General features: G+C 43.0%; 1 protein-coding gene across 5 annotated transcripts in view; it reads right to left on the bottom strand.

The window, feature by feature from the left end:
- The window catches only part of SORCS1 (sortilin related VPS10 domain containing receptor 1), a 511,420-nt gene that overhangs the window by 112,585 nt on the left and 379,132 nt on the right, over nt 1-19,703 (bottom strand). For all 5 annotated transcript variants that reach the window (XM_045068616.1, XM_045068612.1, XM_045068614.1 and 2 more), the window contains exons 7-9: nt 9,002-9,120; nt 6,400-6,489; nt 138-317 (exon numbers count right to left, since the gene is read on the bottom strand). In XM_045068616.1, the coding sequence (XP_044924551.1) occupies nt 138-317; nt 6,400-6,489; nt 9,002-9,120 (389 nt within the window). The remainder of the gene's footprint in view (nt 1-137; nt 318-6,399; nt 6,490-9,001; nt 9,121-19,703) is intronic.

Genomic DNA, 19,703 nt, shown 5'->3' with positions numbered 1-19,703 from the left:
TCCTCCCCTCTCCCAAACGAAATGAGGCCATGTAAGGAACTAGGAATTAAAATGATGGAGGCCACAGCCAACCGTGGGCCCTCACCCACCGGCCAGGCACTGCCGTGGCTCAGGACTACACATGCCTTGTGACATACCTCATAGAGGTCGATCATGATGTTGCCCTCTGGACCCCTGCTGCTCTGAACGTTCTCCAAGGCCAATGTAAAATAGACCCCCCGGGTGTCTGAGATATAGAGATTGTAGGTGTCATTCTGGTTCCATTCTTGAACCGCTGCAAACACTTGATTCTCATCCGTGCTGATGACATGCATGTCCTGAAGAAAGACACAGAGAAGTAAGAAGGATGAAGACGCTTCTAGTGAACATGGCATGTGTCCAAAGAGAGCGAAATCCCATGAAGGATACCAGAATAGGCTCTTAGGCGCTGTCATGGAAGATAAAAATTTTCCCTTTGTATATTTGTGAAGTAATCATTAATTAGGCAAATGTTAACCATTTCCTTTGTCATCTGTGGGGTTAGGCAGGAAGGTCATGAGAAAATAGGGCAGAGAGATGCTTGGTAGCTTGCTTATAATTTAATCACCTCATTAGATAATTGAAGAAGACTTTCTCAAATATGCATATCTTTGGAGAATCAATCATCCTGATATACTTGCCAGGCACAAACATGGTATATGTTCAGAAGGCATATGTGGGCCAAATATGAGGGAAGGTTCGAAAGACAGAGAGAAAATAGACAAGCCCTGCTTCTCTGAGCATGGTCCATGGGCCGCCAGTATTGGCATCACCTGTGAGCTTGTCAGATACACAGAATCTCAGGCTTCACTTACTGAATCAAAAATCTGTATTTAAATAAAATCTGAGCGGTTCATATGCACATTAAAGTTTGACAAACACTCCCTAAGGCTCAGCAACTCCCAGAAGTCGCCGTGGAAAACAGTCACCTGAGAACCCCAAAGCACTCATCTTCATGTCAATGACTGTTCAAGGACTCAGCAATTTATCTAAACCCTTAACTCTGAAAAATTCAGCAGGAAACCTTAAGCGTGAGAGGAAAGAAGTAGCCTGTTTGCAGACTCTGGTAGTCCTGGAAGAAAAAAAACAAAGGCAAAGGTAATGTGGAGGCAGGGAGCAGATGTCCCTGGGGTGGGAATTCCAAATCTTTCTTCCCCATTCAGAACTCCAGAGAAGTGGATGTTCAGGGGAGGTTGGCACAGACCAGGGCTTGCTGTCTTCTGTGCATAAGCTCTTGGCAGCTGTCTACTGCCTTGAGTAAAGGCAGTAGCTTTCAAAAGTGGTGTAACTTTCAAAAACTAAAAATGAAAACAAAACAAAAAAACAGAATTACAAATAAGCAAAAAGACTGAAGAACAGTATGGAAAGATTCTTGGCCTTGTGTTGCTTACTACTGAGATCTTCCCAGATGGATCTTCCTCCATCCTTGAAAAACTTCCAGAGAACTTCCAGTCTTCTCTGGTAAGAATTTCAGTGCTAGAGAGTTCTACCTAACTCCTAATCTAAATTTCTCCTTGGAATATATGCCCATGTTCTTTCAACCAAATGATTAGCAATTCAGCTTGGACCCTCTCTAAACATATAGGGATGAGTCTCTCCTTCCTTTACCATGACCACAGTGAACTCTGATGATCCCAGAAGGAAGAAGACTTTACCCACAGAGTTTCATCTTTCTCACCCCTACTTGGGTCTCACATGTCATATTCTAGAGTTTGGTAATGTTTTTATATAAAAAATACAGAGTGGGAGGCCAAAAATGAATCCCATTACTTCAATGTGGATCAATTCAACGTGGATCAATAATGCAAACTTAAGTTGGTATGCAAGTTGGCCATTGCTTATACCAGCCAAATGTCTATTTCCATTTCTTCTGATAACTGGGGTTGATGTTCTTTGAAAAACACCCTTATCACTCTCAGACAAATTTCCTCCCTGTACTTAGTCTTTGTTACTTTCTCTTACCCTTAGCACCAGAAAAGACCTTGTTGGCCTACCATTCAGAATACTCAATGTCCCCGACCACAGTGGTTAGATCAGTGATGGGTAGACAACACAAAGTCAATAAGACACAATTCTAGAATGACACTGGGATTATCAGAAATTAAAAAAAAAAAAAAAAAAGAGTCTCGATCTGATGGAGGCATATCTTGGAGGGAAGGTAAGGGATGAACCCAGTCCTGAAGAAAATAGGCTCAAAAGGGAAGAGAGAGAGAGACCACATTGTGTGAAAGTCTCTGAGTCTTTGACTGGGGATAACTAAGAAGCCTTCCCTATCTGTAAACCTTTCAGTTAGAGAGGATCTACTCTAGCAGAGAGTAGAACAAAATGGTTAAAAGAATGGGCTTTGAAATAAAACTACTTGAGTTCAGATCCTCCCTCTGTAACTTAGCTGTGTAAACCAAACTCTGTGCCTGAGAATTTCTACCTACGGAACAGAGATTTTAGTATGCCCTCCCTGGAGTTGTGAGGATTACATCAGCTATTAAGTGCTAAGCACTTAGAACAGTGCCTGGCACACAGCATCTGTCCCACGTATGCTAGCTATTTTCAGTGACGCAAGTGCTTAAATCCCCTTTGCTGATGAAGCGAGGTTGATTTGGCCTTTCTGTTTGTTGCAAATGTTTGGGGGCTAACTAGTATACTTAATAAAAAGTGGTTCGTGCAAGTATTTTGCTTCTTTCTAATGGAGGGGATTAGCTATGGAAATTAGCCCAAGGGCTATTCAGCCACCGAGGGCCAAACATTCTATGGCTCCCCACTTCCTAGTTCTTTGCCCTCCCAAACCCTTATTTAGCCATTTGGAAGCCTTACATAACTACTCCCAATTCACACTCCCTCATTACCAGGATGCAGCATCCTCCCTGAATTCAAGTTAAAACACTTAAGCACAGATCTGACCCTCACATAATTACTTACCCACCTCTGTGCCTTGGGAGTGAATTTGTGCACTGGGGAACCTCTGAAGTCTGGGCCATCACAGACATCTGGGTAATAAATGCGAGGGGCTAGATACATCAACTATGTCATCCCAACTCATGCACATCTTTATTTTGTAGATTCACAACTAAAACACAGCGCTTCAAGGTCACCAAGAGTAACCTGATGTCGAGTAACATCAGATTCAAAGGGCCATCTCTAGATAGGGGCCAAGATCGGATCGTTCTCTCTCCATATAACCCAATTACATCGAAGAGACTTTAAAAAAAAAAAAAAAGTTGGTCTCAGATATCTTAATTGAAAGGTCTGACATATTTAAATGTCATCTTTCTTTTCTTGTCTACATTCTCCTCTATCAGGAGAATATGCTCTTTCTACATAAAGTGGCACTTCATGTTCAATACTTTTACGGAGACACAAAATTTCAGAACAAGAAGTGACCTTTGGGATCTTCTGCTAGAGTGTTTCCCAAAATCTGTTCCATTGGACACCAGCATTGATGGACTCTAACAAACTATTTTTTTAAATGGATGCCTTTGTAAAGTGTTTTGATTAATGCTGAATTACATGTTGTTGTTGTTGTTTTACAGGACATCCTAGAGCTTTCAACACCAGTGACCTACCGCTACTCTCGAGGCGAGGGGCATAGAATGGAGTTTATTTTTTTCTTAAGCTTCTTTGGTCATAGAACCAAATTTTTGAGAGGCACCTCCGAGGACATTTTATTCCGAGTTAACATTTATCTTATTTTAAAAAAGTAACAACGAAAGAACAAACAAAACACAGGGAAATAGAAATTGATAAGTCAGTCCGAAGCAGGTTAGCGGCAGATCTGGGCCTCCTGCTGCCGACCCCCACCCCACCCACGCCTCATGCCATCCCTCCCCCACCACACAGACAGCAGATCCATACTGATAATAACATTACCTTGCTTTTATAGAGTATCTGTCCTCTAACATGCTCAAAGCACTTTCATATGTATTGCCTCATTCATCTCCCTTGAGTAGCTCAGAATGAGCTCCAAGTAAGTTAAGGGAAACCGTCACCATGTCTCCCAGTCTGGGGGGGCCTCATGCTTTTAATAGCAGCAGCCACATTAAAGTCTCTCCATTCCCTTCTCCGTCACCATTACCATTATATTATTATTATTATTATTTTTAAACACAGCTCAGGGGAACCATGGTCTTTCAAGAGCGGATACAATGGCAGTGGATGATTACAGAAAATTTTAACATGAAAGTGCTGGTTTGTCTTGATTCCTTTGGTGAGCACGAGGCTTTGTTCCTTTCCAGCCAAGGCAGCCCTGGCTTTGATAGAAGGCCAGGAAATACAGGCGCCTTTCTCGCAGATCAGTGCACCCAAGCTGGGGCTATTCTTTGAAGGTGTAATGGGACTGTAACGAGGCGACTCATTGTCTTAAAGAATAAACACCTGCTTGGACCACATAATACGTTCATTTGCTGTGCTGGCTCCTATTTTTCCAGGGACAAGAGAAATTAATCATTGTGTTCTACCCTCGCACCTTAGCGGAGGCTAGGAATAGAGCGGGCTCATCTCAGGTAGCAAGGGGAGGGGACAGCAGATTCAGGTTCAAAAGATAACTTTTCCTTCCAGACTGGCTGGGTGTCCCTGGGGGCAAGGGTCGACTTGAACAAGCAACGCAGAGGATGTGTTTCCTAACACTCCAGCAATAGATCCAAAGATGGGTTTTGATTTTAAATGACCATGGGTCTCCTTGGGTCCATAGGACTTATTCTTTTGATGGTCCTCCAGTATATCAAAATTTGTAAAGGATCTGCTATTTTATAATAGTAAGCTATTAATTTATTTCAAGAGAAGAAAAGTATAATACAAAGGATGCCAGCTGGGAACTCAGGAGACCTGAGTGCTTGCCTCACTTCGGCAAAGAGCATTTGGTTTGGCCCGGACTTATTCCGCACACAGAGTATTTTCCCAGGAGAGAACGCAAGAGGAGTGACTCACATCTGCTGCTTCCTGATTTGGTCCCGATTCCCACATGCCTCCTGAGTGAGAGCATCTTCCTGCATTGACTTTAAATCTTATTTTTAAAGGCTTAAGTCTTGCAAGCTAAACTACTGCATTTGCTGGCCAATCAAAGACATAGCCATTTATTTCAGCCCTCGAAGGGGAAAAAAGAAAATAAAGCAGCTCTGTTGGACTTACTGGGGAGACATGATCATACCCCTTATGGGCCTTCCTAAAAGATAATCCAGGGTAATTTTAACAACACTCAGATTTAATTTTACATATGGACTTTACCCAATTCTCATCTAAGGCACAACTCCAAATTGTTGTGCTTGTCTTTTTGGAAAACACTTAAAGCTGAATCAAGAGCAGGGAGCACTTCAATGTATACAGTCGCAGGCATATAGTTCTGGACAATTACCACTGTCATTAATCTCTTAGCAGCTGGAAATAATAACTACTAACATGGACATTGTTCTTTGGAGTCAACAGGGCAATTTAATGTGTGTTATTATCCCGAGTGGGCTAGTGTCTCTATACTACTATGCTTAGGGGCAGAGGGACGGCCAAGAATTCTGCCTGGAAAGGCCAGAGCAACTGGCTACCGCGACCTGTGATGTCCTTGTGCTCTATCTGTCACATGAATTCCCGGCAGCTAGCTCTAGTTGGTTCAGGACAGCATACTACAAAGTTGTGGATAAAAACACAATGTCAAGAGTCATCAACACTCAATCAAAAAAAGTTCCCTATGTTCTTGGTCCAAAGGTTTCAAAGCTGAGCTGCAACTACATTTAAACCTACACTGTCCCTCTCCAACAGCCACACATACCTCCCCTGCTATAAGATCAAGGCACAATACATTAACTATTTGAGACCACAAATCCACACAGCTTTATGCTCCCGAGTTACTCTGTCCTCCACTAGGTGGCGCTCCATATTAACGCAGTTCAGAGTTTCTGGAAAGAGAGCCCAGGGATGTCAGCGGTTAAGAGGGTCTTTTCTTAAACTTTTGTCTGTCCTTATTTTCGAAGGAGTATGTCTTTGAGGAAGTCCAAAAAATTAGCTATGCTTCAGAACTCTAAAGACAACCAATGTGGTAAGTCCTGCTGAGAGACAATGTAAAGGTTGAGATGCACCGCCTCTCAATAATTAACAACAATAAAATGTTGTACTGGTATGACACAGATCCAAAGCCTACTTTCTGTCTTGCTAGAATATCCACACATACGGCTCAAAAATTTTTATTACTGAAAATCAAATGCAAATCAGTTGACAATCTATTCAGATGCTCCTACAGCAAGAATCAGAGAGAGAGAGAGAGAGAGAGAGAGTGGTTGAAAAACAGTCATGGGGGATGAGAAGAGAGAAATGAATATGAGCATCCTTGGGAAAGGGGTGCAGGCAAGAACATGGGAATGGGAGAAAATACTGAAATGAAGAGATCCATTCAGGTCGTACCTTGGGCAGAGCATATTTGGGCAGCTTCATCTGGGCAAATGCATTCCTTCGGTAGGACACATAGTAATGTGGCCGTCCTCCTGATGTCAGCTGGATCACAAACACAGAAGTAAGAGGAGCTATTATTACAGTTACAGCCATGAATGGCAGGGGCTAGCCGCCGACCCAACAGTGTGAATGACTATTGCGGACAAGGGTAAAGAATGAGAGTTCCATTCAAAAACAACTCACACCAAGTATGTGAGTTGGTCTGAGGCCCAAGCTGAACCCACTGCATGAAAATATAATTCTTCAACCTGCACTGTAGCTCGGGAGCCAGGAAACAAGCCATTTTCAGTTTCTTTCTTCTCCTTCTCCCCTTCTCCTCCTTCTTAATGACACAAGCCTCCATGTATATTAGCTTCATGTCCATCAGGAGTCCCCAGCTGCCTAGCCCAAGACCACCGGGGAGGAGACAGGTCCCCATGTTGTACCGGAAGTGAACGGCCCGGGTCTGACAGTGCTGGAGTGGGCGCCTCTCTCCTCTGAGCCCTGAACGCTATCTGATGCCGTCCCACTGAGGCCTCTGAGTATGTCTCAGAGACAACAGTGCTGCTGACCCATTAGACAAAAGCTTGCCAGGGTCGTGGTCCAAAATCACTCTAGAGCTCTCTCTCCTAGAAGAGAACAGTGAGCCACCTCCTCCAAGTCTGTCCAGCACACACAGCCCAGTGAACCCTGTGGATGCCAGGGAGGTCAGGAAGGGGTGCGGTCTCTACTCCAGCATGAGCGCTGCTCTGCCCAGCATCAAGGGCTCCATGCCAGTCTCTCTCCTCTGCAGCCACTCTTGTTTCCCAGGTTTACTGAGATACTATTCACATATAACATATGTGAGTTTAAGAGGTATGTGACGACTTGATGCATGTGTATATGGCAGAATGATCACCACCTCTAGCCCCTCATTTAATTATGACATTCTGTGAGTGGCAATATCTTTAAAAATCTACTGTCTTGACAACCGTCATGTCTATAATACAGTGTTGTTAATTATAGTCACTATGCTATATGTTAGATCCCCAGAAGTTATCCATTTAGCAGCTGGAAATGTGTCTCCTTTGACTCACATGTCCCCACTTCCCAATCCCTGGCAACCACCATTGCTCACTGTTTCTGTGAGCTGGTCTACATGCTCTTAATCCATATAAATATCTGGACTTGGGCTATCAGCTGGGGTGTGCATACTCAGACTTGGTCAACACATACTCTGGGCGAATGTCCACCAGACACATAAAATAGCGGCCAGAAGTTACCGCTTCCCCATCATGGGGTCAGATCACCTCATAGTCCTCATGATGGGTTACAGGACCATGTTCACAGTGGCACGGGTACAAAATATATGACACTCTAAACGCAGAAGGGAGTCCCATTTGTCAGTTATATATGGATTATAAACCACTATTAGAAAGCAGAAAAGGTTCCTGGGAGAAATGGTGATAGGGAAATGAATTATAGATCGAACCAACACATGTAACCATTTTAATGTCACTTGATAATTTGATATTGAAGTTACCAGAGTAATCATTACTCACTTCCCTAAGGAAAACTGCTATGTTTGTGTGTGTGCGTGCGTGTGTGTATGTGTGTGTAGTCATTTGTGAAACATTTTAAGAGTACATACATAGGCTGATGTTGGGTATTTTGAACATTTCCTTCCTCAAAACATGGGATTGGATATTCTGATTTATGATTTCATCTCCAAATACAACAGTGTTTAGAATGGGTCTCAATCATAGGGAAATTGTGTGTGTCTATATATATATATATATAGTATGTGTGTATAAATAAACTTAATATAAAAACATATATTTGATATATAAACTATGCAGATATAAACTATTTAGCAATCGTACCTTTCCACTCTTAGGATGGGAAGCAATACATGAAGTCTGTCCAAACTTAACTAGGAACTGAAGATTAATCGAAGCAAGCCTAGAATTTTCCTTAAATGCTGCAAAGAAGCAAAGCGTCCTTGCTCCCTGTCTCTTCTAACCACTCAACCACAAAAGGTTTGCCACGCTCTTCAGGGGTGAAAATCCTGGCTGAGCACATCTCATCTCATCTAATTCTTATCCTAATCACAGGGAGAGCATGACAATAATGGCTGATTACTCTGCACCTCACCTCTGCCTCCCACCACTTCCCGCTACCCCCCAGCTTTCTGTTCCCATCTGTTTCTCTATTTTTAAGGTGACTACTGGGGAACAGGCTGATTGGCTGACTATTCGGATAGGAAGAGACTGACATATCCGCTCAGGCCCACGAAGGCAGAAGAGGGGGGTGAACAGAATGTGCATCATTCGGAGACAACTTTCGTAAACTACCCAGCGCCCCCATGACTCCATATTGATAAGGTCCTCCAGACGTTACCCAAAGGAGCTAATTAATATTCCGTTAGCATAGAAGCTTTGACCCTTGGTAATGTTCCTTTTGTCAAAAAGATAATGATTTTTTTTTTCCCCATTTTCACTCTTAAGGGAGTGTACACAGGCAAAGGAGGCTGCATTAGGACCGAAGCAGGAAAGAGAAATGTCTGAGGCAATCAGCCGGAGTGGATCTTTCATACCTGAACAAACACGTAATCATCCTGGACAATCAAAGAGTCTGGGTCAATGTAGCCTGGGAAAGGTTTATTTCTGTTGGCCTCTGTGCAGTTCTGCATTCGGCAAGTCAGGTATTGTGAATCTGAAAAAAAAAAAACAAAAAACGGGGTGGAGGACGTACACTCACAGAGTCCTGGACTTGGAGTGGACATTTTCCATTTCCTTTGCTATCTGCAACTCTTTAAACAAACCTCACATTCTTCAATTGCATTATCCCTCCCATTGTTATTGTTAAAAGTAGTATCGCTATTATTTTACTCACTTTCTAGCAGCACCATCGTCACCATGCCCCAATGTCGCTAACAAATCTTGCCATCCTGGAATACTGAATTCTCATTAATTAATTTTCCCCTCTCTAAATGAAAGCATTTTTAAAAACTGGCATTAGTATTTGTGATTCTATAGTTTTGTTCGTTTGTTTGTTTCTCTTTGGATTTGTGGGCTCTTCCTCTGCACTTTGACCTTTGACCAACAGGCAGGGAAATATGGACATACAAGCAATCACCAGTCATCTCGTGCAAGAAGTGCACTGTTACAAACAGGAAGATTCCATATCAAGATAAAGGCTTTTCTTCTAATAATACTTAGAAGTGAAACAGAATAGGGGCGCCTGGGTGGCTCAGTGGGTTAAAGTCTCTGCTCAGGTCCCGATCTCGGGATCCTGGGATCAAGCCCCTCATGGGGCTCTCTGCTCAGCAGGGAGCCTGCTTCCCTTCTGCTCTCTCTGCCTACCTCTCTGCCTACTTGTGATCTCTGTCAAATAAATAAATAAAATCTTTTTAAAACATTAAAAAAAAAAAAGTGAAACAGAACAGAGAGGAGCTTCCTACATCCAAAGATCTGCCCTCATTTAGAGATAAGTAAACTAATCCCACGTGAGACTCAACAGCAGATGGTAAACCTATCAGTTATAATAACTCCTACATAGATCTGATACCTATTGCTTGGGAGTACTTTGTATCAGGGAGGATGTCTTGGTTTTTCGACTCTAACTATTCTGCCCTACTAATCAGATGTCACTTCCTTACTTAAAACTCCTTTTGCCTCATTGCATTTAAAATAAATTCGAACCCTCTAGGACCCATCACTCCAATTTCCCCACATGTTAATCTCTTCTCTCTGTGACTCTTCTCATCTGGCCTCCTCTATGTTCGGGAATGTGGCCAAACCTTCTACCATGTAAGAAACTTTTTAACTATACTCCCTCTGCCTGAACTGCTTTTCTCCAGGTGATTCACAAAGAAAGTTCTAGATTTCAGCCCACTCTTACTTCAGAGGGTCTTCCATGACTACTGTTGATCAACACCATTTTGTTAATTACCTTCATGGAATTTACCACAATATAAAATCACCTCTTCCTTATGTATTTCTGCTCCTCTCCATTAGAATATACTCTCCTTGAGGACTGCTTTTTCTGCTTGTTCACGAATGTGCCCCCAGGTTCTAATACTGTTCCAGGCATATACTGGGCAGTAAGTAAATACTCACTGAAATGTGCCTCATTTTAAAAAATTTTATGTGTGTGTGTGTGTGTGTGTGTGTGTGTCCAGAATTCATTGTTTATGCACTACACCCAGTGCTCCATGCAATACATGCCCTCCTTAACACCCACCACCAGGCTCACCCAACCTCCCACCCTCTCCCCTCCAAAACCCTCAGTTTGTTTCTCAGAGTACACAATCTCTCATGGTTTGTCTTCCCCTCTGATTTTCCCCAACTCACTTCTCTCCACCTCCCCCATGTCCTCCATGTTATTCCTTAATGCTCCACAAGTAAGTGAAACCATATGATAACTGACTTTCTCTGCTTGACTTATTTCACTCAGCATAATCTCTTACAGTCCGATCCATGTTGATACAAAAGTTGGGTATTCATCCTTTCTGATGGAGGCATAATACTCCATTGTCTATATGGACCACATCTTCTTTATCCATTCATCTGTTGAAGGGCGTCTTGGTTCTTTCCACAGTTTGGCGACTGTGGCCATTGCTGCTATGAACATTGGGGTACAGATGGCCCTTTTTTTCACTACATCTGTATCTTTGGGGTAAATGTCCAATAGTGAAAATGTGCCTCTTGATTGAAATATGTATATTTTGAATGAAAAATAAAGTTGTTTTGTTTTATTTATTTATTTTTGATGCTGAACAGATGACTTTGCTTTTAGGACATCAAGGATATATACAGAAATCCACTCTTCCCAATTAAAAAGAAATCAGGAGATGAAGACTTACATGAAATGGGGGTATGCAATAGTATTGGGTTGGATCAAGGATTCACTAATAACTTCCTTAAGGAAATTTCCAGGATAATCTTCACTTAACAGAACTTGGGTAAACCTGTACTCTAGAAGGAGGACCACTAGGGGGCGGCATGCACACTTGCTCCATCTGACCAATGACTGATGTAAATACTGATAAACCCTCCCGAACACTTTGGAGGAGAGATTTATCTACAATATTCCTTCATCCCACTGCCATCTGTGGGAATGGGACTGATTCTGAAGCACTTTAAACCATCTAGTCCCGGTGAAACCATTTCCAGAGATAACGAAAGAAGAGCCACTATTCCCTCTCTATCTCCTTTTGTGAACACTCTTAGAGTTTTATTTTGGGGCATAACTCAAATCTTCTCAAAGACAATTTCTGTGACTCAGTCCTTCCCCACCACTACAGCACACAAAATCTTTACCTCACAACTTGCACACTCCACAGACCCTTCTACAACTTTTAAAAAACTTCTGTTTTTCTAAATGTAGCTCGGGGTCACAGAAACAATGAACATTGGCAGCTAGCAGACCTGGGCTTGAGTTCCGGTCTGGTCATTTCCTGGCCGCGTAGTTCAAAAGCAATCATTTCATCCCCCTGAGTCTTGCCACCCAAATGGGGATGCCGACGTCGACTCTCTTACGGTTTGGCTTCTAGAATTAACTGAAATAATGTATATGCTACAAGTTTTTAAACTCAAATGGGTACAGAGCTCAGTTGTTATCAATAATGGTAATATTCCTATTTCCTCTTTTGCTACCTTTCACAGTGATAAAATCAGTTTGAGAGCACATAGGAGGTCCTTTAAAAGGGTAAACTGAATTTGTTTATTCAGTTAAGTTCTCTATCAGTTATGTTTTGTTGGTGACCTTCCAATACCCACTCTTCCCAGCCTCTTTAACGGAAAAGCCAATACTCCATCTATACGCTTGTCCTCGCTCCTGTGTGACTGATAAGTGCTCACAGGCAAGGATTAATCCTTTTGGGTCTATGCCCATTCAAGGTCTTCCTTTACTTCCCTTGCCACTGGATGGTTCCGGAAAGGGCATTAAAACCCTGTCGCAGGAAACGAGAAGAGAGGGAGGTCTTTCAGGGGCTGCAGGGCAGAGACCAGGAGCTGCAGCAGAAGTCCCTCTTCCGTCTCTCTAGAACGCTGTGTCCAGTGTGATGCTTGGCACTGCGCTAGCCTTCTTTTTACACAGAGGGGACTGTCTTACACTTAAGCGTACATAATGAGTATGCAAAAAATCAGTAACACTGAGTTACTGATTGTACTGAGCCCAGAGCAACTCTTTCTCTGTGCTATTATGTGAGATAATGAATAAAAACAATGATTAACCAAACTGAACCAAAGGTTCTTGATTAAGAGGTCTTGGTCTTCAAATTACAAATACAACTTCCAATCAGAATTGCTTGGACTGCCACCTAATGAGGACTTCTTGATAAACACACAGGGTTTGTTTTATTTATAACGGAGTCTAAGAGTTTCTTTCTTAAGAATTTAACCTCCTTTTCAAAGGTTCCTGAACAAGCACAAGATAGAAAATATAAAGATACACTTTTCATATTTATAACTCAACTATTCGGAACTTCTGAATCGAAGGGATTCAGGAAGGAAATAAAAGAACAGGGAAACTAACATTTGTTGAGCATTTATGTACCAGGGACTCTGAAGCATGTTTCACCTTTATTGCATGCATTTAATCTTCACAGTACTACAAGGTATAATAAGATATCAACTGATTTTTTAGATAAAGAGAATGGAGCTCAAAGAGATCATGATTTACAGAAACGGCATTATGGGATTCAAACTTGGTTGGCCCCAAGGCTTTTATTTCTACAACTCTACATTGTGTGAAAAATGCCTGTGAACTGGGAGTCACTATTTGTTACACATATTTTGGCTTTGAGCTAAATATCAATGCATATACCTAGATACAAAAGAAAGACCAGTAAATCTGTATTTTTGTGGGATAATTCAACAATATGGTCAACATCCTTGAAAATGAGATCTTTCAACCTCATGTTCATTTCTGAGACTTCTACCCAAGGAAATAATTAATGATCTATGAGAAGAATGACCTATTTCAATATTCATCAGTGTTATTTATAATAAAGAAAGAGAGGAGAAGGGCCGAAAATGGGGGAATAATTTTTGAAAACTTCAGAACATACACAGTTTGTGATTAAAACCAGGCTTCCAAAGAGTATATGAGTATTTGTAGAAGTGCTTAATACATGTCATACAATAAAAAATGGGTTACCAATTAATAATATTGCATCAATGTTAATTTCTTAGTTTGGAAAACAGACCTTGGTTGTTCAAGATTTCAACATTGAGAGAAGCTAGGTAAAGCTACACTGTCTTGGTAACTTTTCTGTTTACCTAAAAGTATTCTAAAATAAAAGTTTTTTAAAAAGTAGGTTACCGGTATGTGTATCAACCAGATTCTGTACAAGTTGTATATATAGATATCTACATATGTATGTTTGCACTGGAAAAATGAATAAAAGAAAGATAGGAGATGTCAAGAGTAGTATACAGGCACTGATGTGAGAGAGGGAGACAGCTCTGTGTGCAAATCCCCGGTCTGCATCTCCCAGCCAGGGGGTGGAGGGGGCGTGGTCCACGGTGGGCTTGAGATCTGTCTCGGGAAAATTAAAGAACCATCTCTAATTCCTCTGCTTTTCCATCTTCCTCCACTCACCATGTCATGTACTGAGGTGGGGGGGCTACAAGCAATACATGCTGTGAGGCTGTTCTCCAACTAAGAAATACAGAGGGTTCCGCTGGGTGACCCAAGGAAAGCCCCAAGAAGGGGTCTTAAAAGCATTTCTTGCTTAGAGTGGCTCAAAGTGAAATCTGCAAGCTGAAGGGGAAATCAACAATTTTGAACCGCCAGCCCCTGGTAGAGTGCTCCTGGTTTGTTCTCTTTCTCCTTCTAATGGAAACAGAAAGAAATTGGCTGCACTTCATAATGAGGGACCAATCACTCTTACTCCCCTTGGGGCTTGCTGTAATAGCATTAAGTATGATGAACTCTTTCCATATTCAATTCTAGTGAGTGTATGATGTGATTCCATAGGAAGTATCCTGTAATTTGGCATTAATTAACGTCAATTAATGCATGCAACTGCTAGACTTTAGAATTAATTTCATTACTTTTCCCACACAGATGTTTTCCTTGCCATAGGTAATTAGGGCCCTGTGCTGCTCTTCCCAGGCATCCTCACTCTGAGCAACAGCTGCTGCTTGGTGTAACGCAGTTTCCACCCCCTGCAAAATCTGTGATGTAGAGAAAGGCCTCCTTTCAAGGGCTGGGCTTTGAGCAGAGGGACAGGGCTTTAAATGCAGGTTCAAGGCCTTTCTAGCTCCGTAAACCGAAGCAGTCACGGCACCTCTCTAAACGCTGATCTGCAAAATGGGAACGGGTGCGAGGCATCTTGCCAGCAGCGGTGATGAGAGAAGAGCTCAGGCGTGAAAGGCAGTGAGTCTGGTGCCGGGCTAGTCTGTGCTCCAGGAACAGGAGTAGTGGCTGCTCCTGAAGTGCTCTCTCTTTAGTCACCAGTGCTGCCCACCATGTCTCACAGGAACCGACTGTAAAGCACTCCATACACTTCTCCCTGACACAGTATCTTTCTTCATATTCAATGTGTAGTGTGGGTTAAAGACTTTTTTTTTAAGTAATTTTTTTAAGACACCAGGAAAAATATTCTCTGGCCATAATTAATAGATAATGGTGTGAGGCAGTGGCCAGTGGGGGAACTGGAAAATAACTCGGGCTATGAGGAGGACATGGGAGGTGTGTGGGAGCCCAGCACACAGGCCAGCCAGCCTGCGGCCATATTGCTTTGCAAGTGAGCCCTCCTGTTGAGGGTGACCTTCCAGAACCTAGGTCTATCTCCTCCAAGCTGGCTGAGTCAGAGAAGGTCACTTACCAAGCTATGCTTCAGACTGTTCCTCTAGGTAACGAGCAGTTATTAGAACATTAGAATTAAAAAAGGATGTTAAGAATCAGACTATCAGGGTGCCTGGGTGGCTCAGTGGGCTAAAGCCTCTGCCTTCAGCTCAGGTCTTATTCCCAGGGTCCTGGGATCAAGTCCCACATCAGGCTCTCTGTAGAGGGAGCCTGCTTGCTCCTCTTTCTCTCTCTGCCTGTCTCTCTGCCTACTTGTGATCTCTCTCTGTCAAATAAATAATAAAATCTTAAAAAAAAGAATCAGACTATAATTTTAACATCCGGCAAGTCTTTACCCATTGAAACCTGTCTCCTTCCCACCCTGTGCCAAGAAACAAACCTCTGGTTCGAACTGCCCTTTCCTTGTCTGCGACCCTGGCCAAAGACTTTCTGGGCTTTCTTCCGTGGGGTTCTTCCTGAGGCCGGGGCTGAGCTCTCCTTTCCCAGCATCTCTCCAGTGAGAGCAGCAACGGCATCAACCTCCAGAACAACCGAAGCGCGCCCGGCCCCTCGGCTAGGAACCATGCCAAGGGATCACATGCTTTTTCTCTTTCCAGATTTACCCAAAAAAAAAAAAAAAAAAAAAAAAAAAATCCCAGAAAGTGGTACTTTTTACAGATGAAGAACTCCAAGCTTAGGGATGAGATTTGCATAAGCTCAAATGCTAGTAAATGAAATGCATCACAGGTCTCTAGGACTCTCCCCCTGATTCTGGCACTCAACAAATATTTACTTAGCAAGAAATCCTTTCATATATCTTAATATGATAAAAATTTCATTTTGAGCAAAACCATAACTCTCTAGGCAGTCAGGAACACTCCGAAACTCTCCATCCCCTACTAATTTTCAACATTAAAACAGGGCAGTTTTTAAAGCCCATATATCTGCATATATAGCTTCCTTTTGTTCTTTACGTTGTTCTATTATTTTAAAACCTTCACATTAAATGTCCCCAACCCACACACATGCACGCATGTGTCGACATGCTTGTGCTCATGCACATTTCATTACCCTCAGGGTTCCAGAACCCTCTGTGGCATGTACCAGTAAGAAACTGACACATGCAAAGTGGAGACTCCAGCCGTGGCCCCTTGAAAACACATTTCTGAGAAAATTATAAACTTAGATCAAATGTTCTCCCTCGACATAGAGATGGTGGTACTGCTTTCTTCTATGAAATCTCTCGATTTTGGTCCAGGATAACTTTCTAAATGTTGTCTTTTATGACTAGCCTTCTGACATTTAGGAGGCCATGCTTACTACAGGAAAAGTTCTGAGATCATAAATTTTTCACCAAGCACAAGACTAGAAATTAGGGACATGAAAGAGGCGAGAAGGACATAATAATTTAATACAAATACAGAAACACCACTTGCCAACTGCAATGAAGCATGGTGAGTGTATCTCAGAAAGGAGTGCTGTGAGCCCACAGGTGAGGGACACACTAATTCATACCTTTCCACAGATGGTCTACCCCATGCCACAGGTTCTCCTGTGATGGCCTCTATTTCACTTTGCTTCACACAGAACTGTGGACCTGTTATGCCTCCCTGGCCTACTGTACTTGGGAGATAGAGACCACTTTACTATTCACTCTAAGGCCCAGAGGTAACAATGACCTGTGTGGGGGTGAGGGCGGGGACACCTGTGGAAGGCTTCCTGGAGGAGCTGAGAAAAGTCTGGAAGGTGGCTTGGAACAGTGGTAGGGTGAGTTTGATAAGGAGGACTCCAGGAAGAAGGAACACAGAGGCATGAGGGGGAGGGTACAAGATGTGTTTGGGAAATGCTCCCTGTCCGTTCTGAGGAAGCCACACTGGAAATCCAGCTTAACTTGAGAAAAGACATGAAGTTATATAGAAGGTCACACCAAGTCATGAAAAACCGAGAAGCACATTTGTTTGAGAAACTTCCCAAACTGAGTCAAAAAAGACAGGGGGAGAGGCAGGGTGCAGGAGGGAGCCTTAGGTTGGGGAGTGGGGTTGGGGGTTGGGAAGAAATGGTAGGAAAGCCAGAAGGAACAAAAGCAGGAATAAAAATGGGAAGGAGAGAGAGAGAGGAAGAGGAGAGATGAAAGCAGTTTGGTGCATGGGGGAGAAAACACAGAATTTTTTACAGGGCTTTTTGGGGGAGGGGTGTGCAACCTACTTGGATGTGTTCACATCTATGTGATTAATTTCAGGACAAAGAGTCAGTTCAAGGGATTGCCTCTGAGGCACCTGGGTATGCTCAACCCAGTATTTCTTCATTTAATAACTTTCTTTTTTAATCACCCCCAATACTATATATCATACTTGGAACATGGTCAGTGTTCAACCAAGACCAATAAGGTACGTTTCTGCCTTTCCTGGTGAAATAAACAAAGATGACACGCTGGCCTGTGTCTCCATATTCCTGGCCTTCCTGATATGCCCTGACCCTTGCGGAGCATGGCCATAGTCTGTATCATTTGCATATACTGTTCCATCCTTCTGGAATGCTGTTCCAGCAGGCTGTCTCCCTTACTTCCATACTACTTGGCTCAAACATCAAATACCACCTGATCAGCGATTCCTTCCTTGACAGCCCCTCCCCCTCAATCCCTGCTCCCCTTGCTCTGCTTTCCTGTACTTCCTGGACTTAACACCACTTGGCATTAAACATGGGTTTATACCCAGTATAAGGTCTTCTCTATCTACTAGGGAAACTCGATGAGAGCAGGGCCTTTGCAACTTTCCCTCCTATCACTACATCCAGGCCCAACAGTCTCTGCTGAATGAATGAATAATAATAGGGCTTCAGATTCTAGCCCTGAGGCAGTGGCCAAAACATTTAATCACTATAAGCCTTGTTTTCCTCAAGGTTAAAATGAGAAAAATAACAATAGAGCCTACTTACAAGAATGGGGATGAGTAATGCAACTGAGAAGTACCGAGGGCAGTAGTGGCGGAGCCAAATGATAGGGATATGATGCATGGATGCATGGTATTAGCATCACTGTTGCCTGAGAACGTACTTGACCAAGGAAGGAAATGTATGAGTAAGTGCCAAGACCTTTATGACACTTTTTTTTTTTTAAAGCAGGGGTGAGAAGCATTAGGAATTTTCCAGACACTTTGCCATCCATGTTTGCCATCCATGCTGCTGTGTCCTGGAGGATTCTAAAAACCCAACAGAGATGCACTCCTCTGCTGTCGAGTGAAAAAGGCCAGGGGAGAACAGGCTTCTTCTGTGCACTCTGTCCTCTCTTCTAAGCAGCACAGACCTTCTCCCCGCCGGCTGGGCCCCCAGCATGCAGGGGAAGTAACACAGAAGCGTACAAAGAACGCACTCTGAAAGCCGCCCAGCGGGGCCCATGACTACATGTTCCTGCCAGATTTTCACTGCTGTGTGGGGAGGCCTGTGTTACCGTGTTTCATGCTTTTCTGGTTGGTTTTCAGGCTGTCTTTAAGGCTACTCTATCAGAGAGGCCACACTGAAATCACGAGAAGTCAAAATCAAGAGGCTTTTGCAACATGAACAATGGGGGTCAGAAGGACACAGCCAAGAGAACAAGCCAGTGCAGGGCGCCTCTGTGCTCTCGTCCTGATGCCTGCTGTGGGGGCAGGCGGAGAGGGGAAAGGCCCTTCCCCATGCTGGGGAGGAGTAGGGAGCCATCGGAATCTGCAGCAGCCCCAATTCTAGAAAATTTTAGCCTCTTCCCAGGTCCCAGCTCAGAAACTGTTCCTAAATAAACGGACTGAAAAGAAGGTAAATCAAGGATACAAAACGTGGGGTCGAAAAATGCCAGTTGGTGAGCCAGGGTTGGGACCCTGGCTGGCATGGGAGTGGCCAGTTTGACATTTTTTTTTTAAATATATATATTCATATACAAAAGCCAAAGTGTTCATCTTCTCTGGAACATTAAAGAGATTTGACATCTTTTAAAGGCGCACTAATAAGGAAATACAAATAACCAAGAAAAATCAGTAAAAATTCTTACCCTCATTCACGATTAAATAAATGCAAATAAAAGCAATAAGGATCTAGCTCGTGGCTCATCAGATGGGTTATGTTTAAGAAATCTTTGATAATGTCTCAGGCTATTGAGGGCTTGCAAACCCAAGCATCCCAGCACAACACAGTGAGAGCGTGCAACGATGAAGCCATCTCAGAGGACAATGCAACAAGGTCTACTAAAATTTTCCAAGTATTCACTCTCAGACCTGGAACTGGCCATCTGTAGTTTCTCTTTCCAGCATTGCTTGCTGCCTGCACAAGTTGAATGCTGACTAACCAAATCAGTAATGTGTGTGTCTGTGTGTGTATGTGTGTGTGTGTGTGTGTGTGTACAGATGTATTAGCACTGTGTGAAAGAGCCAAACCTCTACAGTTCTACTAATGAGAGAAAAGCTAACGAGAGCATAGCTGACTGCACAAAGTGTGGTTTTTTGTAGTCATTGGTCACAAAGTGGCTGCATTTA

The sequence above is a fragment of the Mustela putorius genome, unplaced genomic scaffold (assembly GCF_011764305.1).
Source record: "Mustela putorius furo isolate JIRA1106 unplaced genomic scaffold, ASM1176430v1.1 tig00003909_pilon_pilon_pilon, whole genome shotgun sequence".
In the NCBI taxonomy this organism is placed as follows: domain Eukaryota; kingdom Metazoa; phylum Chordata; class Mammalia; order Carnivora; family Mustelidae; genus Mustela; species Mustela putorius.
This window is presented reverse-complemented; position numbering and strand designations above follow the sequence as displayed.